The 24,318-nt window shown below is 43.5% G+C and overlaps 1 protein-coding gene across 3 annotated transcripts in view; it reads left to right on the forward strand.

Moving 5' to 3' along the window:
• Positions 1–1,321: 1,321 nt before the first annotated feature.
• The window catches only part of ZNF488 (zinc finger protein 488), a 31,157-nt gene continuing 8,160 nt past the window's right edge, over positions 1,322–24,318 (forward strand). The window contains exon 1 of one of the 3 annotated variants that reach the window (XM_053312905.1): positions 1,322–1,917. Coding sequence is in view for 1 of the 3 variants with exons in the window: in XM_053312904.1 (XP_053168879.1) it covers positions 21,212–21,220 (9 nt within the window). In the remaining 2 variants the exon portion in view is untranslated. Of the gene's footprint in view, positions 1,918–21,196; positions 21,221–24,318 lie in introns of those variants that run through there. The other 2 variants (XM_053312907.1, XM_053312904.1) reach the window with 2 other exon arrangements.

Below are 24,318 nucleotides of genomic sequence, written 5' to 3' on the forward strand. Positions count from 1 at the left end.
GGGGAAGAGCTGCCTGCTTGCCCTCCTTGCCACTGCTGCAAAGCAGCAAAGGTGGGGGTGAGGAGGGCAGGCAGGTGAGCGAGCAGGAGTCTCCTATTGCCCACCTTCCCTCCTTGCTTCTACCATAAAGCCTGCCCACCTTCCTGCCTGCCACCTGCAGTGGAGGCTGCAGTGGCGGATTAATGGAGAGGGAGAATAGGCATTTGCCTACGGCGAAAACATTCAAAGAGTCGCAAATTTTACACTCCTCAAATTTTGCCACTCCTTCCTGGGGGCAGTGGCTGCTGCGAGGGGCGGAGGGAAAGTCCCCCTTTCACTTTCTTTTTTAAAAAAAACCATCACTGTGCATTGGGATGGGGTGCAGCAGTGGCCACTGTGGCTTTGAGGGGAGCAAGGGGAAAGTTCTCCCTTTTGCCCTCTTAAAAATCCCACTGACAGTGGTGGGATGGGGCTTGGCACCAAGGGAGGGGGGGGTTGAGAGTTCTCGCTTTTACCTTTTAAAAGTGGCTGTGTGTCGAGATGAGGGCAGCGAGCTCCTTCCAGCTCCCGTCTTCCCCAGTGAGTGCACAGGCCTTCCTCCGCAGCCCGCTTCGGGCCTTCCTTCGCACATGCAGAGGAACTGGAAGGAGCATGCCTCCCCGCAGCCCCTCGGCGAGGAATTGCCGCCGCCACTCACCTGGCGGCTGGCGGGGCCTCGGCTCCATTTATGCCAGGTGAGTGGTGGCGGCGATTCCCTGCTGCAGGGGCTGCTGGGAGCCACGCTGTGGAGGTAAGCAGTGACTTTCTTTTCCCTTAAAGATGCCTCCCGCCCTCCCCCATCCCCAGTGGAGCGTTCACGAGTTGCTACTGCCGTGACCTGAGCCTTGGACCGGCCCTATCTGTAGGGAGCACGTACAGACATGAGTGGGGCAGGCTGTATAGGTCTTTCCCATTAAGTTGATGTCTCCCCAACCTACACGATTGGTTTAAAGCACTCCTACATTATTCACACACTACAAAGACAACCACAGGGCTCTGTGGTCGCCAGGAGTCGACACCAACTCGACAGCACACTTTATCTTTACATCCCTGAACATGGAGGAATCACCCCCTTCTTAAACTGGTTGCTGAGCCTGCGCCACCAGTCAGGCTAGGGGAGATGCTTTGGGAGACGCTTTTGTTCCACCCCCAAACAGCGACTACCCGACAATGAAAGATAAAAGGAAGTGCAGAATGACCTTCTCCCCCTCCCCTTCTGCTCTTGTATACGGAGCGAGGTCCCTCCCTCATCCCACTAACAGGTTTCAGTTTAAAGACTGACTTGAGATACGTTAGAGGAGACAGACCTTTGGGGCACTTGAAATGCGCTTTGCCGCGCCCCCTCGCCAGCTGTGAGCTCAACTGCAGGCATTGGCAAGCCAAGCCCCCGCCCCATCGGGGGGAACCTCCCAGCGGCAGCGCAGTCCTCCTCGTAAGCTTAGCTAAGCTGAACTGAGAAAGCCAGAAGTATATTCGCAAGAGGAGTTGCAAAGCGTGGCAAGGAGCGACTCCCACCTCGAAGCGAGTTATGGCGGGGCAGTAGATAAGACTGCTAGGCGCGCAGGCGCCCTCCGCCAACAGGATGACCCCCCACCCCCCGAGATAGTCGACGGAAAGAAGGTCTCGTTTCTGGATTTGGAGAGCGGCGCCAGGGAGTAATGCCCCCCACCGCCCAGCTTTACCAACCGGACCTTCCGCAGAAGTGCTGCGCGTGAATTCATGCTGGGTTGGTAGCTGGGAGTTGAGCGCGGAGATAATGGCGCGCTTTGGGATAGCTCCAGAGAAGAGCTAAAGCGACGACCTGGCGGGTTTTGAGGTCTTCAAAACGATATGGAGCCCGAGCCTAGAGATGTATATTAGGAAGTAAATCCCTTTGAGTTAAATGGGACTTACTCCCAGGTAAGTGTAGCAATTGCAAGGCACGACCCCGCAAAAGTTACCAGCCATTGACTTCAACGGAGCAGATTTATGCATGAGCGTCACTTCTCCCACTGAAGCCAATGACATTACGACGACTGTAATCTCTCTTGGGAGTAAGCCCAATTCAACATAGTAAACATGAATCGATTGTGCTGATGAACAGGCTCGACTGTTGGTAAACAAGTGGGTATGAGCGGGGTGAGGTGTAGGCTTGTTAGGGGGAAATTGTTAAGATTCAGGGGTGGGCTTTGCTGTGGCCCTTCTGAAGAACTGTGAATGTGAATGCATAGATGCCGATATTTAGAACTTGAATTTTGCGTTTCACATGGATTTCAAATACTACTTGTCAGGGTGAATGGAATGTGGACTCCAGGAATTGGCTGAACTCCAAAATGGAAAATGGAAGTGCTTTTTAAAAAAAAAATGTTTCCATCATTTAAATCTTCATATATTCTCTTTGAAAGGTAATAGGTCTGTCATGTTTCAAACTGTAACAATAAATCTTCATTATCATACTTATCCTATCCGGCTGATCCAACATTTGTTGAATGCTAGAAGAACAAGTTTTAATTCATCAGCATAGTCTTATTTTTACTTACTCTGCAGTAAGTCCCACTGTGTTGAATATGTAATTCATCATATACACAGGTTAGTATGCCACCTAAGTTTTTCAGTATTCTAAATTATTCCAAATTATATGCTATTTTAATTTTGTTCTTTTAACTTACTACCTTAAACTTTTAGTGGATTATAAATGGTCATTAAAGAGGTTCCTTTAGTTGCCAGCAGACATAGATATGTATGTGCATGCATGCTGGCATAAAAATGAATTATCTTTTTGAAATTTATTTTTGTTTAGTTCTTATATGACTGGGGAGAGTGAATAATGATGCACTTTCTTCATAAGAAATATTATCTAATGGGGGAAAGCAAAGCTATTCCTAGTAAATGATTATATCACTTTGTTGTTCTTCTGACAATTGTATTTTAAACATTTAAATGAGATGTAGGAAACACCTGGCAGTTGCTATGCCTGTCAAAAGAAGGGATGAGCCTTTTGATTATACTGCCAGATTACCTAGAGCTACCAAATTTTCATGAACAATCCTGCCAGAACATGCTCAGGGAAAGGTATACATGGTTTTTGTAGTTTTTAGGCAAAAATTGAATATAATCATATTTTGTTCAACAGATTTTTAACACCCAGTAATCAGATCAATAGTTCAAAAAATGGCACCATGCCCAAGAGAAGCAGATCTCTCTCAGATTTAAATTTACTGTGTATGTTAATGTGTGGTAAATACTATGTATGGTAAATAAAATGAATGGAATTTTTAGGATTTCAACTTCAAACTTTTTTTTACTCCACTTCTGTAAGCAAAGATAATTTTTATTTTCCATGCAGTGTAATCTACACAAAATGACTTTGCCTAGTCAGCATTAAGCATGTGTGTGTAATTTAATGGTCAAAAAACCTGCTGGTCTAAGACCTTAGTTAAGGCTCTCTCATTTTGACTCAAATTCCACAAAGCTGGGAAATTGGAACCTAAGAGTCTTAACACGTGCTCAGCAATGATGTTGTGCAATGTTACAAATTCTGTTTGCTTACAACTTGCCCTCCAAGCATGCACATTTTTCCTTGGTCTGAGGCTCAAATAAAGATGGGGAGGTTGGAGTGTCTGGCACCAGCAAAGATGCCATGTGTTTTCCTGGTTCTGTACTGCCTCCTGAAGCAGCTGAGCCTTACTGTATTGCTAGAGGAAGCCTCATTATGTTGCAGACCTGGATCCAGAGTGAGAAATGGACTCTTGCATCATTCAGCAGGGGTGAAAGAATAGCCTAGCTCAGGTGATGCTGTCAGCGCATTGGAATGCACACTGAAACCTCCCCGTCCAAGGTACCCGCCCCCATTTACCTACCAGCATAGCATCTTCCTTTTCTTCATTCCCCTCTGGGTACAGCACACTCCAACTGAGGCTTTAAAATAGAATCGGAAGGGACCATAGTAACTATAGCACCTTCTATATATAACACCCTATAGGTGTTATATATAGATGATATAACACCTATAGGGTATAAAAGATGCCAGTGGCTGACATGATGCAAACCTGTAGGTCTGTATAAGGAAGGCTATGGGTCTTCATGAAGCTACCAATGTCCCTGTACTGATACTGCGTTGCAAAGTTGAGTGGGCACAGGGAGGGAGAGCAGTTTTTGCTCCTCTTCCCTCCCTCCAAAAAGCTTTTCCACTGGAATATATTCCTGAGTGTCCATTCCTGTGTAGCCCTCAGGAATATATTTCTCAAGTGGAAAAGGCTTGTGGAGGACATAGAGAAAAGCAGAACTTGTTTCCCCTTCCATCTCTGCACCCACTGGACTGCACAACACACCATCAACTGCAGGGCCGCTAGAAGCTTCTTGCAGACCCACTGCCCATCTTATGCATATCATTGCAACCACCATCTTTAGTGTCTTCTATAATCCATTTTCCCAGGCAGAAGAGAAGCTAGCCTGTGGTAGGGAAGCAGCTAAATCTTTTGTCCTGAGCTTGGGACAAGCTTAAGATGATGCTGTCATTCTGCCTTACTGGAGTGCTCCACAAAAACTCATTTGCGTTAAATTGGAATAAGTGCTAGAAGAGACCCTTTTCTAACTCTTGAACCTGTCCTGTAAGCTAATGATGTAAGCAACGAACAGGCATGGCTCAAGTCAATAAGAGACTTTTTTTTTTTTTTTTAGCAATAAGAGTTAGGCTCTTATTATCCACAGTACAGGACCAGGAAAAAGTGGAGCACCTTTACTAGCAGAATGCACTCCATCCTGCATCTTGATCTGGGTGCCAAAGAGTAAGGGAAAGTGTGGGTGCAAGTTCAAGCATGATTTGTGACATTGCACAGTATCATTGCTGATCATGTGGCATGTCTGTTAAGGCATCAGCCTTTGGTTCCAATTTCCCAGCTTTGTGACGCTTGTGCCAAAATAAGATAGCCTTAACTCTGGTCTTAAACTGGCAGGTGTTTTTACCATTAGACTTCCATGGCTTATGAAAATGAGTGGTAATTAGTGTTGGTAATCCAGACCCCCCTTCCCAATGTAACATTTAGTGTTTATTTCGCAGAGACAATGAATTGCAGTATATTTTATTTCTCACACATGTAGTATATTCTGCAGTATTACAGTGTACCTGATGGGTAATCTGCAAATTCAAGAAACTAGCGTGTTAAAGGATCTGATTTGAATAAATAAAAGAAATTACACTTCTTTTGAAACCACATGGTTTACAGAAGGCTGTAAACTATGTAAAACATAAGACATTTCAGTTCAAGATATAAAATCTATTTAATAAGCCAAATTTCTTATAGGTCTCTGTGTTACAATTTTTGTTGATACACAGGCTAACTTTAGCCAGGATTAAGACTTTGCGAGTCATACGCAGACTAATTTCAGCTACGATCAGCAGCACTTTGTGGGTCACACGTGCTCCCGTTTCCAGGTTGTGATAGTTCAAGATCCTTATTGCTTAAAACTCAAGTCATCACAATGTGAAATGACAAATACATTTGCAAAAATTTAACAAAGGTTCCCAATATAAGATGAAATTGGAAATTAACCTAGTTTAAAATAAGAAGTCACAATATGAAATTAAGTGGTAAGAATCATAATATTAAATAATTTTAAAAAATTAGTAAGATTTGGAAAGACTAGAATCAGTCTTTCCAATTGGAAAGACTAGAATCAGACTAGAATCAGTCTTTCCAATTGGAAAGACTGATTCTAGAATATCCAAATCCATTTCTACGATTAATATATCTGCCAAATTCTCTCTAATGTTTATACCTTGGCATAATTTCCTTTGCAGTAAAAACAGGATCAAACAACAAGGTCAACATCAGTAGAGTCTGCTTATTTTACCTTAAAAAAAATTGGAGTCTTTACTAGTTGCTTAAAAAAAAAAATTACAGCTTTTTTAGTATTTCTGGATCTTTGTTAAAAAGAAAATATTCTGACAGATTGACCAATTGACACAATTTTTCCCCAGATCTACAAGATTTTTCCTATATTTAATTGTTTATTGTTAAATTTATATACCGTCTTTCATTAAAAACAATCCCAAGGCGGGATCCTCTGTCAAAGGGCAGAGGTAGTGAGGAAGATCCTCTACTGTCAAGCCACAATGGCAGAAACTTAGGTGATAAGGTGTCTTAGTTAACCTTCAAGAACAGAAGAGGGCATTAATTGGAACCTTGCAAGAGTAAGCTCCTTTCTCAAGCAAACATTATTGTTTTTATAAAAGATATTTTTCTGAGCCAGGATAGTATTTTTAGAAAGATTTTAATGATAGGTCAATCTAAAGCAACATGTCTTTGGTACGCAATTTAAATTCCTTCTTGGTCTGAGCACAGTTGCTGTGAGACAAATAATTCCGAGAAACCAAGATTTCTCTCTGCCAACTATTAGTTTTTTGTTCCACAAATAAATAAATATGTGTGACTCTGACATTTAAGTTTTAACCAATAATTAAATGCCTGCTGGTAGATCTTATTAGACCAAACATAGGTTCCTGTTTCCAGGCATAAATACTGGGTTGGAGTGGGTCTAGCGGTCCATAGTATGGTTCTATTCTGAATGTAATCAGCTTGTTGGAAGTCTGGGAACCCTAAATCTCAGAACCAAGGAGTAATTGGGGCTGAATCTTTGCTTTTAATAGGTTCAATATTGGAGGTACCTGTCTTCCCCCAAAGGTATTCCAAAATTTGAGGAACCCTTTCACTATCTGATCTACCTTTAGTTTAACAGCCTTCATATAAGATAACCATGAGGAAGTTGAGACAAATAATATGCTCAAGTATGAGATCGGTTCAATTTCATTTTTGACAGCACCTCCAAGCAGACATTTTTGACAGCAACTCCAAAACCACCGTTTTGATCTATCCATAATTGGTTGCTAGTTTATTGCTTTGGCAATATCTCCATATTGGCCAGTAGTCTGCAAAGTTGCACGTGATTCTTGTTGCATGCATTTGTGTTGTGTGCATGTGCACATGTTTGTGTACTGGCAAACATGTCAGCATTCTGGCTTTATTATCAAACCAGCCATGCTCTGAATTTCACCAGTACTTGCTGGCAGCTATATATATAATAAACTAAGGTTGTAAGTGGCAAGTCCCACCCACACAGTGCTTTACCAATTGGAGCTAACAGAACAGAAGCACCGTGACAGCTGGGCAGGCGTTGGAGGGAAGGGGAGGGCAAGAGTGGGTGGCTGACATTGAGCAATAAACGGGCTGGGGCAAAGAGAGCAAAAAAGTCCTAGTGCACAGATGCTCTGTGCGGATTCAGCTAGTATACTTTAATAGGGCAACTGCTGCTGCAGACTTCAAACCACAAAGGATTGTCTTTGTAGAAGTCACTTCATCGAAATTTGGAAATAGATGCCTGGATAAAATGTGGGCAAAAAAGTATCACATTTCAGCATTTTTAAACGTGCTGTAGTTGTGGCCATTTTTATCAGACCTCCCTGGTTTCAAATTATTAGCTCAACAGTTGTCATATTTATAAGCAATAGAATTGAGGCTTGTAATGGAACTTTTTGTTGCTACTCTTAACTAAAGGGACACGCCTGTGCCCCATAAATATATCTAACATACGAAATAAAAGATCCTTTAGAGAGAAATTCAAACCACCGAATTTACACATGCTAGATAGATAGCATGCTCCAATAAGATAGTTTAGATAGCATGCTCCAATAAGCTAGTTTAGATTATATATAATCTAAATGTAATTCTTTATCTCACTACCCTTTGGATTTTGAGATATTTCTGTCAGCCCCAGACTTGATCCCTCTAATTTTTTCCCCATCTCTGTGTGGAATGAGTTTTGTTCTGGGCAGCAATATCGCACAGGGTGTGCGCATGCATTCAGAGTGGGGCCTTTCTAATTCAACGTGAGTGGGATCTAAAATTAACTGAGCAGACATCAGAAAACTTGTGAGCGCACATACGCTTTAGAGGGACCAGTGGTCAGCCCATCATGTTAAGCAATGTATTGCAACTATCTATTCAGAATTGCCATTCAGAAGATCTGTTGTATGTTCAGCTTTCCATACATACATGTATGTGTGTGTGTATATAGATACAGAGTATTCTCAGAAATTTGGCCAAATGTCTAAGATATTTTGTCAAGCAATTCACAGATTGTGAAAATTAGATTAAGGGCACTATTTTGGCCAACATTTATCTGGAGAAAATCTTTTATCCAGGTTAAGAAAAACACCCAACCCTGGTTCTCTGTAGTCACAGTAAAATGTTTCTTTCATGCTAGTTTTAGGAAAACCAGATTGCCTAAATATTCTTAAACTTTATAAATGTAGATATAGATGTATCAGAATGCGGCTATTTTTGCGGCGATTCTTTGCAGGAAGGTTGAAGGGCTTTCTGGTTGATATAATATATCTAGATCAAACAGGATTTATACTGAAGAGACATATTAAGACAACTTGAGATTTGTACTGAATGCAATAGATAATATTTTAAAGAAGAAGAGTAAAGCAGCGATGATTTTCCTGGATGCAGAGAAAACCTTTGATAATTTGTATTGGTCCTTTCGGTTTAAGGTTTTGGAAAGAATGAACTGTGGGTCAAATTTCCTTTCATGGATTCAAAGTATTTATCAGGAGCAATTGGCAAATATAATAGTGAATGGGATGATATCCAAAAAATGTGCCATTAACAAGGGTACCAGACAAGGATGCCCTCTCTCCCCACTGCTGTTCATTTGGGCTTTCGAATCTTTGGCAAAGAAGATTTGGCAGGAGCAAAGAATTTATGGAATTAAGATGGTGAAACAAGATCATAAAATAAAATTGTATGCTGATGATGTGGTTCTTACAATTACTCGACCAAAAGATCCTCTAGATACAATAATGGAGCATATAAACCAGTACAGTAGGTTCTCGGGATATAAGATTAATAAAAACAAAGGACAGATCATTACATGGAATTTGCCAGTTATGGAATTATTGTATTTGAAAGATAAGACTGGATTTCAAACAGCAAAACCAATTAAATATTTAACTTAACAGAGAATAATAAAGACCTGTTCAAGAACAATTACCCATCAGTGTGGAATCTTATCTTAGCAGGCCTAAATAGGTGGAAGAAACTAAATCTTTCTTGGCTGGGGAAGATAGCATCAGTTAAAATCAATATTTTACCAAGAATGAATTTTTTATTTCAAATGATTCTGGTTAAGATTGAAGATAAGACATTGAATATGTGGCAGAGGCATATAAACTCCTTTATTAGGGCTGATAAGAAACCAAGAATCAAGTTTAGGATTATGCAAGATGCAAAAGAACTGGGAGGATTATCTGTCCCTAACTTGAAATTATACTTCCATGCCAGTTGTTTGACATGGATTTTGGATTGGCTCAGAGAACCATATGGTCCGATTATGGATATGGAGGGATCAGATCTTTCAGATGAGTTACATAAGTTTTTATGGACTAACATAAAAAGAAATGACCAGGACATAAAATCCCACACAATCAGAAATAGTCTGTTTGGGACATGTATAAGAAAAGGATTAGCCTGGATCTATCACCTTTGGCATTTATTTTAAATATTTTTTCCATAAAGAAGAAAAATCTAGTACGTTTGATCCTTGGAGAGAGAAGGCATATAATATGCAAAGCTTAACTACTGGAAAAACAAAACTTAAATCTATTCAAATCCTCACTTTGGAATGGTCCGAGGAACCTTCATGGTTCCAGTATTTACAAATTAGTTCTATAGTGCAGAAAGAAATACAAAGACAAGGTGGTAAACTTAGAGATTTAACAGAATTTGAGGTACTAATAACCAAAATGACGATCATTTACTGGGATTGATATACAGGTTGCTGTTGAAATATGATTCAGAAACAGAACAGATAAAAGACTGCATGATTAAGTGGATGCAAAATTTAAACAGGGCAATTGATATTCAACAATGGGAACATCAATGGAATGTGAATATTAAATTTACAGTAAATAGTACCTTAAGAGAAAATTGGTACAAAATGTATTTTCGTTGGTACATTACTCCTACGACGATTAGAAAGATGGACAGTAATTACTCAGGAGACTGTTGGAAATGTAAGAATCATGCGGGGACATTCTGTCATGTGGTGAACTTGTGGCAAAGCACAACAATTTTGGAAAAAAATTCACTCTAAGATGCAACAAATTTTAAATATAAACTTTCCCTATTCACCTGAGCTTTTTTGGTTAAATATGACTAAACCTTATATACCTACTAAACACATGGAGTTGTCCTTATATATGATTACTGCTTCCAAGATTCTCTGTGCTGCCAACTGGAGATCACAGGCAACCCTGACCTTGGATGAATGGCTACTAAAGCTATGGGAATATGCCTTGATGGCTAAGATCACTGCTTATTTACGGAATACCTCAGATGAAATATTTTCATTAACCTGGGAACCTTTCATAAATTACAATTTAGCACAGTCAACATCCACACCCAAGATTTGGGGTTTAAAAAATATATATTTAGGGTTGATTAACACATATCTTTCTGTAATATCTGATGTGAGGGGGAAAGTTGGCAAAGGATGGAAGCGGAATCCCGGATTGTCACATGTAACTGGTGGAAGTTCAAGACATGATAATGTAATCATGTTATTTCTTTTTATTTCCTTATTAAATAAAAATATTATTAAAAAACAAAAACATTGCCTAAATATTCTTAAATTTTTATAAATGTACATATAGATGTATCAGAATGAGAATATGAACTCCATTTGCTGTTGAATGCTATGCATATGGAAACATTTTTGCTAAAGTTCTTATGTGTAAACACCATAGGCCTATTGAAATGTGACATTTGATATTCTTATGAAACAGCAAATGCTATGCATTTCACCAAACAATTTTCACAATAGTAACACATAAAACACCAACCCAGTGTTTTGTTAAACAAGAATGTGGAGCCAAGGCAGAACAGAGGTAGGAAAACAGGATGCTAAAACCTTCCTATATCTCAGTAGTGGGTAAACTTTGGTCCTCTGGCTGTTGATCTACAACTCCCATCATCCCCAGCCACAACTTATTGTGGCTGAGGATGATGGGAGTTGTAATTCAACAACTGCTGGAGGGCCATGTTTACCCACCTTTGCTCTATCTGCTGCTCTCTTCTAGCAGCTCCGCTATATCTCAAGGCATTTTGCTCATCCAGGTTTATTTTGAGCCTTGGTATCTCTTGGGGGAGTGGGATGGGTATTGAAGGGCAAAACAGATGAAGGATCAGGGTTAGTCCACAGTATTGCAGCATCTGAGGGGTGGGGTGCCAAGTGCTGCGTCGTCCCATGCCAGTCCCCCTTCAAAACTGAACGTTGCAAGGTGGTGGGGGCCAGGGAAGGTTTTCAGCAGCCTTCTCTTCTCTGTGTGCTTGTAGACTTTCAGGAATGTGAGCTCTTACAGTGCTTTCAAGTAGGCTTGTGCATTTTGATTCGGGTACAAAACATTTTGTGGCCAAAAATGGCAATTTCGGAGGTTTTGTAACCAAAACAAAATCAAGAATTAAAAAACAGAGATTTTTGTTTCCAAATCGAAATGACTGTGTTTCGGACAGAATGCTTTGTTCTTAGAAAAAGCATTGCAATTCAAATTGACTTCTCTGACTCTCTCCACTCCAGCTGAGGCACTGAGTGATTAGGAGAAGATAAGATATGCAAAAAGATATGCAAAAAATGCTCATGAATGGTTTACTTAAGTATGTGTTGTATTCAGTGTGATTGAAATGCAAACTGACCTTGCAAAGGGATTTGGAAGACAGCATTTTGAGACAGAAATACCCAAATATCTTTGGGAGCTCAATGCAATTCCAAAGCTCTTGCTAAAAGCCATGGTATAAATTGTGTGGAGAAGCTTTTCAAGAAGCTGGTTAGGAAAGTTCTGAAATTTCACAGGTTTTTCTTTCCAAAGGTTTAGAAAGAATCTCTTGACTTTTTCAGGGGTCTTTTGAAGAGCTATTTTGTTTTTCTTCTGATTTTTATGAATTACAGTGATGTCTAAATTTTGTTGCCCAAGTTGAGCAGTCTAATGTAATTTAGGCCACAATGTAATTTGGTGGGACATGATGTCTAAGCCAGTGGTTCACAACTTTTGCCATTGCACGGACAGGTCAACCACATGGGACTACAGGAGACAAAAGGAGGGGGGTGGGGAATACCGCCGTCAATCTATTGACATCCCCAGGAATCTTAGTTGCTTCTCTCTTTCTTGTAACCATGATCCATGATTTTGCACTTTCTTAAATGCAGTAATGATAAATCTCAACAATTCTGAACAGTAGGCTGGTTTGTTTGGGCTACGGCTCACTCCACTTCAGTTAAGTGAACATTTGAAGCTGTTCTATAGTACCAAGGCAGTTCATTGGTCTATCTTGCTATCTCAAAAGACCTGTGGTCACTGTTCCATGGGGAGTGTTTTTATTGAAAGATTGCTTGAATGCACAAATGGGTTGTGCTGCTGTGCTAGTGCCACAGGGACAGACTCTCACCCACTGCAAAATTCTCAAATAACTGTGCCAAAAAATTAAGTGTCGTTGTTGTTCATCATTCTCTTCACTCTTTCAACTTGTTTATGTGGGGCTTCAGGGGCAAAACAGTGGGTTGAGTGGCAGTGCCCCAAGGGTGGTCCACCCAGATTCCAAATAGGGCAAAGGGCTGATTTCTTAGGAATTTTTGAGGTTTACGCGTCTTTAAGATTTTTCCCCATAGGGAATAATGGAGGTTTCAGCAGCCCCATAACACCACCTGGGAGGCATTGGGATGGCCCGAAGCGAGTGGTGGTGTAGTGCACAGAGGGTGCCAACCATGCCCCTGGATTGCTAACCCATTGGGGAACTGCGCTTTGTTGTTTCTGAGGTGTTGAGTTTAGTTTCTCTGGTAGCAAATGAGATTTTTAATGAAAAACCATGAATCCACTTTCATATGCTACTAGCGAATATACTCTCAGAACACTTCTAGAACAACAAAACCCTGTACTTAATGGGTTGGCAACCCATGTGGGTGGTTGGCACCAGAGGTGTAACTAGGGAAAACGGCGCCCGGGGCAAGCACTGAAATGGTGCCCCTCCGCGCCCCCAACATACTACATTATACTTAGGTTTTTCCTCACAAGCGCCTGCCGCCGCCAAGCCAGGCCACTGACTGGCCGCCAGGCGCCAGCAAAGCAATGGGGGGGGGCGTGGGTAGCGCGGAAGGGACCGCTCGTGGGGGAGGGGGCGCCGACGCGCTCCCTTGACTGCTGCAGCGCTGCTGCACTGAGCAGGAAACATTTGTATTAATAAAAAAAATTAAAAAAATTAAAAAAAAATTTTTTTGTCATGGCGGCGCCCCCCACATGACCAGAAAAGATGGCGCCCGGGGCACGTGCCCCCCCCTGCCCCCCCTATAGTTACGCCTCTGGTTGGCACCCTATGTGCACTACACTGCCACTTGCTCTGGGCCACCCCAGTGCCCCTCAAGTGGAGTTATGGGACTGCAGAAACCTCCATTATACCCTACAAGGAAAATCTGAAAGACACGTAACTTCATTAATTCTTTAGATATCAGCCCTTTGCCAAATTCCTCTTAAAAAAAATTGTGGTAGCTTCCTTGTACCAACTGGGCACTACCACCAACAACACTCCACTCTGGGCCACCCCTCCCCCCCCCCCCGCGTGAAGCTATGCTTTTCCTGAAACCTCCATCATACCCTATGGGGAAAAACTGAAAGACGTGCAAACTTCAAAAATTCACCAAAAATCAGCAGTTTGCCCAATTCCTTTGAAATTTTTGTGGTAGCTTCCACTCATTGGGCACTATAACTCCCACCCACTCTTTTGACCATGTGGCCCCTTAAAATGCTCCCTTTGCATTTACCTTGTTCAGCAAATATAGGATTGGGAACCTGTATTCACTGGTGTAATGTATAGTTCTGACCTGAAGACGACAAACTGACTTCAGGGTTGCTTATGTACATGTGTATAGAACTGCAGCCTTGGAGTTACTTGCAAATACATCATTCAGAGATATATGCCATGTGCAGCAGCAGCGTAAAAACAATGATTTCCCTTTTTATTGCATCCTTCATTTTATATATAAATAAATCTAATACAATCAATATTGTAGGCTTATAGCATACAGAGTAATATCAAAAGATATTATAATAAAGTAATATCAAAAGATAATATCAAAAGATATAAAAACAGCATTACATGTAATTAAAGTAGTAACAAAGTCCAGTTTATCATTTGCTCTAAATACATGAAATGTCTGGGTAAACAGTTATCTGGCACCTAAGAACCATTGAACTGAATTACAATCAAATGGATTTGGGTTCCGTAATCAAGGTGTCACAACAGTCAAGGTACTGACTGACACAGTGCACAATGCCTACTTTGTAACTGTTAATGGAACTGCTCCAGAGTGATTGGCGAACACCTCAAAATGCATTTGGGCTTTGTGTGGAGAATTAGCAAGCTGCAGTGGAGCAGTCCCATGTCATAATTTTTGTGCAAAGTCCCGGTCCTGGGGAGGTTGAAGTTCAAAATAAAGTAAGGTTTTATTTGGGATTAAGGGGAATAAGAGTTCATTGAAGCAATATTACTACTAAAAATACATGACAAAGATTAACCAATTACTTGCAATGAGGCAATTTAGCTTAATGTCTGAATTAAATGGCTAGAGAAAAGGTGGCTTTAGAGAAACAGGTTTTGGATTATTTATTATTATTATTATTATTATTATTATTATTTTATTACATTTATATCCTGCTCTTCCTCCAAGGAGCCGAGAGTGGTGTACTACATACTTGAGTTTATCTTTCACAACAACCCTGTGAAGTAGGTTAGGCTGAGAGAGAAGTGACTGGCCCAGAGTCACCCAGCTAGTTTCATGGCTGAATGGGGATTTGAACTCGGGTCTCCCTGGTCCTAGTCCAGCACTCTAGCCACTACACCACGCTGGCTCTCTCTGGATTTAAGAAAGAGCAGGGATAGGGAGAGCCCAGAGGGGCACAGTAATTAACATACAACTCCTTCCTTTAGTGGCGATTGGACTCTCGTGGTTCAGGCGCAACTGAAGGACCTCTTTCCACAGGGATGGAACCTGGAGACAGTGGATAACTGAAAGCAGCTCAGGGGTTAGGCAGCAAGGTGTCTTTTCGTGCAGCCAGCTTCTTGTAGCAGCGAGGTGAGGTGGATAGATCGGGCCAGCAAGGAAGCCCCATCTGGAGGCTGGGAGCGTGAATGATGTGATGAACAAGATACAACCTGGTGCCAAATCTGTTGCTCATACAGTGGGTAACTCCATGGTGTAGAGGCCAAATGAAGCACACTGGCTCAAGAAAGCAGGGCCAGTTATAGCCCAAAATGGGCCCTGAGACAAAATACTGTCTGCTCCTTCCTGAGGGGGGAAGTTCGGTGGATATCAAAAGGATCCATTGTCTGCTGTGCTTGAGTAAAACAAAATGTCATGAATGGTCAAGAACAGCCTGTATGTAAATAGACATGTAAGGATGGTATTTGTTAGGTCAGAAGGATCCAGTAAGCCAATCAGTAATTTTAAATGTCTGCACCTCTGAATTCCTATTGCCCACTTAGCTCTTTTGTGATGGGAAGGGAACAGTGTTCTCTCTAATTTTTTTCATCTGTGTGTGGAATGAGTTTTGTCCTGGGCAGCAGTATCAAGGCAGTTTGCGTGCACGTGTATTCAGAGTGGGGCCTTCCTGATCCAACCTGAGTTTTTCTGACTTTTTCTGCTGATTAACTTTAGCTTGTTTGAGGCAGAGGAGGGGAAGTAAAGGGTCGATCTTTGGACAGAGAGACCTTAAAAGTGAAATTAACTCGCAAGCTAACTGGTCTATCTAGACATTCCCTTATATAGAGAAAGGTGTGAAGCTAATCCCCTTTCAGTTTGCTTGGCAGCTGTTGAATCTGGGGGCAATTATTCCACTGCCTGCTAAGTGAACTGTCCCAAATATGCCAACAAATGGGGAGCCCGTGATCCCGTGAGACTCCTGAGCATGTTAAGAGTGGGAGCAATAGTAGTAATTTTTATTTCGGTCACTGGCCAGCAGATCTAGAAGAGAAAAAGTAAACAGAAAAAATAGAAATACATAAAATCCCCAAAAGTTCCTAGAAACATTTGAATATATTGTTTGTGGGAAGGCAAGAAAAGAAAAACCGACTCAGTTTATGACAGCTATCCAGGAGCAAGATGGTGATTGGTTAGCAGCTCTCCAACGAGGCTCCTTGCAGCATTCCCTCCAAGGGCACCTCTCCCTTGACCCATCATGCCATCAAAAGGGGGAAAACGAAGCAGAGACAATAAAGAAAGCCCTGTGACTGAAAACGGTGCCCAAACTCAATCTGGAAGGAGGAGGAGGGGAAAACAGCTTAAACTCTTATCTCTTCCTCTAACCAATGAAGCAGAGGGAAACAGTGAGTAACATCCCACTTTCTGAGAACAGATTTATAGCCCTGTCCACCGATAAATCAGAAAGCCCCCCTCCCTCAACAAGATTGTTCAGGGGAACTGCAGATAAACCCAAATCCCTCTGAACCAGCAAAGCGATCTAACTGGAGACATCCCCCCAAATGGAGTAAAGGGGCCCCTAAATCTGCTGGGTCTGACCCCCGGGAACTCCTCACCCAATTCCTAGGGGACACGTGTCTTCTGTCAGCCCAGACTTTAATCTTAATGAATTCCAAATTGAATGAAATCTCTACTAAATTGGACAAACTCAGGCTTGATTTGGAACAATTTACACAGGGACAATGCCCACACACAGACTGTAGTCTTCAGCCCGCCTCTGTGTGGGCTCGAAAACTGCCATTTTGACTGGATGCTGGCATCAGATAAAGTTATCATAGAGTCCTGCCTGCAGCCCTATCAAGTCCTCATTGAGCTGCCTGGAAGGGTCTCCTGACTTTGGGCAAACAGGAAATCCATATTGACTTCGTTATCGGAGTTGACTTCGTTATCGCTGCAACCTGACACCATAGAGCTGAAGGTTTTCATTTCCTTCCTTCAAGAGCTGGCTATAAAAGACTTTTCCTCACTTTCAAAACGCTAGACAGGCAAAGTGACACAGCGAGCTTGCATGGCCCCCTTGTTGAGCCCCTAGGAAGGGAATCAGGACAGATAGTGAAGGAGTCAGTGGGTTCCCAGAATGACTCATCAGAGCCTCCTGGGAGGACAGAACGGGCTCCGACTGCCTTTCCAATAACCCTCAGTCCAGCAGAGCGGATACCAACAGATGTTCCTCCTACACTGGTGCCCAGCAGTGTCTCAACGTACCCAATGGTGACTCCATGAAACCTGTCCAGAACTTAATCGCTTCAGCATCCCCATGACACTCTACAGACCAGCATAAGATCAAAATCCTGACATGGAACCTGGCTGGCTGGAGGTGCTGTAGAGATGCAGCTTCTTCTAACTTCCTTTCCCAATTTGACATTATTCATATTCAGGAAACCTGATCTGCAGACGATATTATGCTTAATGGCTATTACACAGTGGGGGCAACTCCAGGGACTGGCCGTGGGGAACTGAAGGGAGGAATGGCGATATTAATTTCTACCACCTTGTGGGTAAAAGCGAACCTCCTTATCTCGCTCAAACATTATGCTATGGCCATTTTACTCTACCTTGGCCAGTGTTCATACCTAATAATCAACACATACCTCCCTCCTCTACGACAGAAATCAGAAATCAGCTCTGTCTGGGCTGAATTCAAACAATATGTGTTTGATCTTCTCTTGGCCAATCCTGAGGCGCTGGTGGTTCTGGGCGGGGGTGGTTCAATGCCAGGATGGGGCCAGACGATTATAACCCTGTTCTTCCATCACCAGCTCTCCCCCCCCCTCCACTAGCTTGCAAACAGAGTTCTTTCCCTTCGCCCACCTTTCAAAAGGCTTGAGAGCAAACTTTACAGGCTTCTGCCTAGCACTAGCCTCTGCCTAGACTTACTCTCCAAATTCTAAATGGCTCATTTGCAGGCGATCATCCAGGAGAACATACCTATTTATCTGGGCTAAAAACAAGCACTATTAACTATATTGCCATTTCAGTGAGCCTGCTCCCCCTTCATTAAGGTCATACCCCAACTGGATAGCGACCATTTCCCAATCACTCTCCATATAGCAGCCACCAGCCACCTTCAGACCCACTATCCTACTGGCTAGTCAGGGTAAATGTCAGGCCATGTGGACCTCAGAGCTTGACCAAACATTGAAGGAGCTGCTCATTGTGGAACCCCTTCAGAGCTTTTGGCGTGACCTAACATCTCTGGATTCTATTCATGCCCCTCTCCAGATTTATGAGGACCTAGTGCGTGAGCTGCAAAAACATCTAATCAGAAAGGCTGTCCTCTCCTCAAGGCTGCCCACGCGCCCCTCTAAGCCCTGATTTGATAGGGACTGTATAGCAGCCAGGAAGGCCCTTACCGCCACATATCTTGCCCACAGGTCTAGCACAGGAACTAATGTTCAGACAGTCTTCCCGCAACTCTCGCATCTCAACAACTGCTGGTACTTAAGGAAAGAGAGAATATGAAGGCCTCCTGGTCATACCTTATCCATGTGGTCAAAGCCACGAACTCTGCCTCATTTTGGTGTATCATGGCCACTTCTCTAGCAATAGAATGGCCCTAGTAGATACATATATCCCACCTGGAGCTTGGGGATCGCACTTTCAGAGCCTGTATGAGGACACTACAGAAGGAGAGGGACACCCACCCCTCTAACCAGATATACAAGAGCTGCCCAGCTGGCTACCTGTCTCAACAGCTGAAGTGGAAGCCCTGGTTGCTCAATCCAGACCCTGGACCGTGTTAAAAATAACTTAGAATGGTGAGTCCCTGTGCTAGCATCACTATTTACCTACATTGACTCCCATGGACGCATCCCCAAAGACTGTGGGCTAGCGATATTGTCCCCATATTCAAAAAGGGTAGAAAAGACGACCCTGCCAATTACAGGCCTATCAGCCTGCTCAACACCATCAGCAAGCTGTATGCCAGACACCTGCATGGAAAACTCAAGGACTGGCTTGAACAAGAAAATCTTTGGGTAGATGAGCAGGCTGGCTTTAGGGAAGGTAGATCCACAATTGATCAATGTTTGGTGCTTCAGCACCTTATAGAAAAGTATTCTACTAACAAATCTACGTTAGCTTCATAGATCTCAAGGCCACATTCAACTCCATCTCCAGAGTCAAGCTTTGGGATAAGTTGGAATCATCCTCCATAGAGCATTGCCTGCTGTACTTAATTCGCTGCCTCCACACTGACATGACTCTCAAGGTAAGGTGCAGCCTTCAAGGCCTCCTCGCAAAGTCTGTCCTGACCCAGAAGGGAGTCAAATAAGGATGCATCCTGGCCCCTTTTATATCAATGACATGGTGAGCTATCTCAGCAACCCAAATTTCCACCCTCCCAAGCTGGCCGAAAGAAGTATCTCCACACTGCTCTATGCAGACGATGCTGCAGTCATCTTGAGGACACCTATAGGCCTTAGAGGGGCATTGAGGGCACTTGCCCAGTACTGCAAGTGTGATCTTCTTGATATAAATTACCAAAAAACCCAAAGTCCTGGCCTTTGCCAGAAGGCTCAAGTCCTGCTCATGGAGTATCAGTGGCCACAGTGTCCAACAAGTTGTTTGTTTCAAATATCTGGGGGTGGTCCTCTATGCCTTGGGCTCCAGAAGGACTCACTGTGATCACGTTGCCATCTCTGCAAAGAGAAGCTCCACTGCCATTTTAAAGTCTTTTATGGACTAGAGGTGGCCAATACCTTCCTGCAGCACTTAAGTTATTTGAGCTGATCCAGTGCAGAGCATCTGCGCCCCTAGTTCATTTCCCCCCCTTCAGCCGCAGTCTTTTTCTCCCAGACCGCTTTCCCTCCGGTGGTGCCCCTTGCTGGCTGGTGTGGCTGGTGCTTTCTCTCACTCCCTGCCCGCCAGCAGCACTTTTTCTCGCTGGCCAGCTTTGCTTCCCTTCCCTTCCTGGCAACCAGACACTTTCCCTCACCGGCCAGCCAGCACTTTTCCTCCATCCGGCTGCCACCACTGTTTTGTTCCCTGTCACTATCCCCCAGGCAGCTGCTCGCAAGAGGCACCACACATGGGATACTTTGGGCAGTACTAGCTTATGGTTTGAAGACTTTAAAAAGGATCACATTATTTTGCAATTTACAGAATAACTTAAATCCAAATAGAATTTTGTAAACTGTACAATTTGTCTCCCAATTGGACTGAGTGTTGCCAACTGTGCCTATAGTATTCATATATTCCTTAACTAATTATGATGTCAGTACAAAAAATCTGTGCTGCTGGTGGGAATGGTATTTTGTAAATGTGATGATAAATTCTGTGCCTAGTTATTGAGTCCTGCAATACTATTGATTTGCAGAAAGGCTTGACTACTGCAATGCACTCTACATGGTGCTGCCTTTGTATGTGGTTCAGATAGGATAGTCTTAATTTCGGTCTTTGACCAGCACAGCAGTGAAACAGACAAAAACAGTTCAATCTACTTTTACAAAATAAAAATCTCTGTAAAGTTACTTAGAGTAATAAATAGTTCAGAAACTTCAGTGGGTCCAAAATGCAGTGGCTAGATTGGTCTTTGGAGTTTCTTGGAGAGAGCATATTATGTCTGTTTTAAAGCAACTGTATTTAAAACAATATGTTTCCAGGCAATACACAAAGTTCTGGTAATTACCTTTAAAGCCCTAAATGGCTTAGGACCATGTTATCTGGGAAAGAGCCTCCTTCTGCACGATCCCAACTGCACATTAAGATTGAGAGGTTAGTCTCTGGATGTCGGAATGCACTCCCTGTAGCTGTTCACGATTCATCTTTACCTGCCTTAAAAGAGCCCTTAAGACAAGTTTTAGCCTGGCTTTTAGTAATCTGTGGCTGTTTTAAACAGTTTTATTTTGCTTTTATTGTATTTGCTTTTGTAAACTGCCTAGAGCCTCGGAATTGGGCAGTATATAAATTAAATAAATAAAATGGTTGATATGCACCAGCTTAAAATTTGAGACTTAAACTCTACAAAATAAGTGTTGTCTACTTTTTTGCTATCTAATAACGAGTTGTTGTAAGTGTCCCTTTCAATGTTTTTTTTCTTTTTATGTCAGATATGCTGAAGTATAATTCTGTATTTTGAAGAGAGAGAAAAACCCCATTGTTTCCTGAATTGTTAGCCTCTGAAGTCTCCATGACAATGGTAAAATCAATCCAGAATGTAGATCAGTGGTTTTCCTCACAGAGGATTCTGAAGCCAGACATGGGAGGGACACACCCTGGCAAGTTCTAGATAGTGATGTCCTGGTTCTGAATGTAGCCTCTGTGGCACATGTATAGTTAGAGATATTCTGTTCCCCCCTTTATACTTATGAGGTCCACTACTTCCACCTAGAATAGAGGAAACTGGAAAGGGACTTTGCAAGAGAGCATGGAACACTGGCAAGATGGGGTCCATACAAGGGTATTCAAGCTGGCACGAGGCCTTAGGAGGACATGCTTTGCAGTCGTGAGGTGCCAGGGAAGGTGGCTGCCTCTGTGTATGTGTGTTGTGTATGCAAAGTGGTGGCAGGTTGGTGGAGGGCATGGGAGGCTGTGGTAAGATAGCATAGTGTTGGAGGATTTGCAGGGGCATTTTTGGTGGTGCTCGAGTGGTGAATGGACATGAGGGGCACATGAGCTGGTGGAGGTGAACTTCTGAGGTCATGCAAGGTGGTGACAAGATGGCAGGGGCTTGCGAGGGCATGTGAAGTGACAGCAGGATGCATTCACTCCACCACCACACATGTCCTTGCAAGCCCCCCCCGACACCTCCTGTGCCTTTGCAAGGCCCTCCACCACCCTGCCACCCCACCTTGCATACCCTCACAATGTCCCCAGGCACCTCATGGCTGTATAGCATGTCCTCAAGGCCTTGCTCCAGCTCCAGTGCCAGCAGGGTGGCAAATTGACTTGCAAGGAAGCACAAGGCAGTGGTGGGGTGCCAGTGGGATTTCTGAGGGCACATGAAGCAGCCGTGAGGCATCAAAGGGACTTGTAAGGGCAGATGGACTTCAAGATCATGCAAGGTGACAGGGAGGTTGGGCAGCTGTGTGAGTTTGCATGACGTGATAGTGAGTTGAGTGGCCTTATGGAGGGCACGAGGAAATGACAAGCTGGAGGATCTTGCAAGATCATGGCAGGGAAATGTTGAATGCACTTGCAACAAGGTGGTGGTGAGCTGACTCGGGACTGTGCATGGGCAGCAACATGGGAGCAATGTGTGAGGACATGTGAGGAAACAGGGACTCCTGTGAGAGCATTCAAGGTGCAGATGGGCTAACAAATGTGTATGAGGTAGCGATGAAGTGCCAAAGGCTCCCCCACCTTGTCCTCAGTCATGCCCCCTCCCCCGGCCGCTGCCATTTTCTTCTCTTCCAGTGCAGAGTAGCCAGGGGATGGCCAGGGCAAGGCAGCCCCCACCCAAAGCCCCCCAAACTCTTCTCTGGCCCCCCTAGTAAGCTGCAACTAGTCCTGACCTACCCAAACTTCCTCACTGGGTAAATTTGCAACATTTCAACTTGGGTCCCACTCCCTATTACCCAAGTTAGGTTGTTTAGCTAGTTTATATTTGTCTTCCCGAGAAGATGCTCTCTCCTGTTTACTGTCACTGAGTAATCGAATAGTGGTTGAATCGTTCGCTTCATCCTGGTAGCTAAAGATATCCCTTTTCTTCCCTGTGAGATGCAAGACTGGTAAAATAGTTACTCTGTCTGGAGCTTGCCCTCAGAGCTCAAGGGTGAGCTTTTTGTGTTCAGATGACCCTGGAGGGCCAGAGTACTTTGTCTTGGCTGAGAGCAAGCACATGAGCAGCTCTCACAACCCTTATTTTGGATATAAGAGCATTTTTGTAAAACCCATCTTTTTCTGCAACAAAGATTTGACCTCCAAAATAGATTAGTTATGTTTGTACATTTTATTTTTAATATGCTTGTAAACCTCTCTCTGTTCCTTGATCCTTGTATAACAATGTACACATCTTATATTTTTTACTCCGTTCTGTGTGCTGTTGGGTTTTATATTCTTTTAATTAAACCACAAAGGCATTGCTCACCTGTGCCCCTTCCTTCACAAGTCCAGTTATGCACACTTACAAGAGTGTAAGCCCCATTGAATTCAGACAATACAATTAATATTTAAAATTAGTTCTTGACATGTCCTTCCCCACAAGTCTTCCCACCTTCCTGAACTGTTCAAATTTAAAAAATGAACTGGTATGAACTTTTTAAAAAGCCTACAACAATCTATATATTTAATTCTCTTGGGACATGCATGCCCAGGATTTGGCGGCAGAACTCTTGCGACAAGCTGCGAGAGTTCCAAAGTGAGGACTGAGGAGGAGAGGGGGAAGAAAGTGCTGGCGGTGGCCGGCCAGCAGGTGGAGGAGGGGGGAGAGAAAGGCGGAGGCGGGCGGCGAGAGAAAGGCGGCGGCAGGCGGGAGGAAGAGAAAGGCAGCAGCGGGCGGGGGGAGAGAAAGGTGGCAGTGGGCGGAGGGAGAGGAAGGCGGCAGCGGGCGGGGGGAGAAAGGCAGCAGCGGGTTGGGGGAGAGAAAAGCGGCGGCGGCAGGTGGACGGGGGTGAGGAAGAACGGCGGCGGCGGGGCCCTTATTGGCCGGCCACCGCAGCTCTGTGTGTGGGGAGGAACGGGAGGGGAGGAGGGCTGGAGAGTGTGGGCTGGAGGGAAGGGGAAGAGAGGAGAGACCGGGGCAGGAAGAAGAGGGAGGGGAAACAGCCGGCCCCAAAGCCCCGCGCATATGCTCTGTGCGAGGTTGGCTCGTAGTATTTAATTTCCTCACCTTTTTCCATATTTAATATTAAAAGCCTTTATATAGGAAAAAAAGTGGTACACAGTATTTCAAAGTTAGTTTGGGAAGCATCAGAGTGGTGGCTGGTTGTGTGGAATGTGAAGAGGAATATTAAATAAGGGATGATGATTTAATGAAGTTAGATTGGTGACTGTATGTAGAGGCATTAAGTGTCCTTGTTGCACAGCATCTTTTCCAGGGGCTGCTTTCATGTATTCCCTTCGAGCTTTTATTTATTACTAGTTGGCCCAGGAGCAGAGCATCTACGCCTCTGGTTCTCCCTGCTCCTTCCTGGCTCCCCCACCTTGTTCTCAACCCCCCCCGCCGGCCGCCGCCGTTTTCTTCTCTTCCCCTGCCCACCCCCACACCAGTCTCTCGCAAGAGCTGCCACACATGGAATTAGCTACGGGTATGTCTTAAGAGAATTATATGTATAGATATTTGTATACCTCCCGAAA

This window comes from Hemicordylus capensis, chromosome 3, assembly GCF_027244095.1.
Source record: "Hemicordylus capensis ecotype Gifberg chromosome 3, rHemCap1.1.pri, whole genome shotgun sequence".
In the NCBI taxonomy this organism is placed as follows: Eukaryota; Metazoa; Chordata; class Lepidosauria; order Squamata; family Cordylidae; genus Hemicordylus; species Hemicordylus capensis.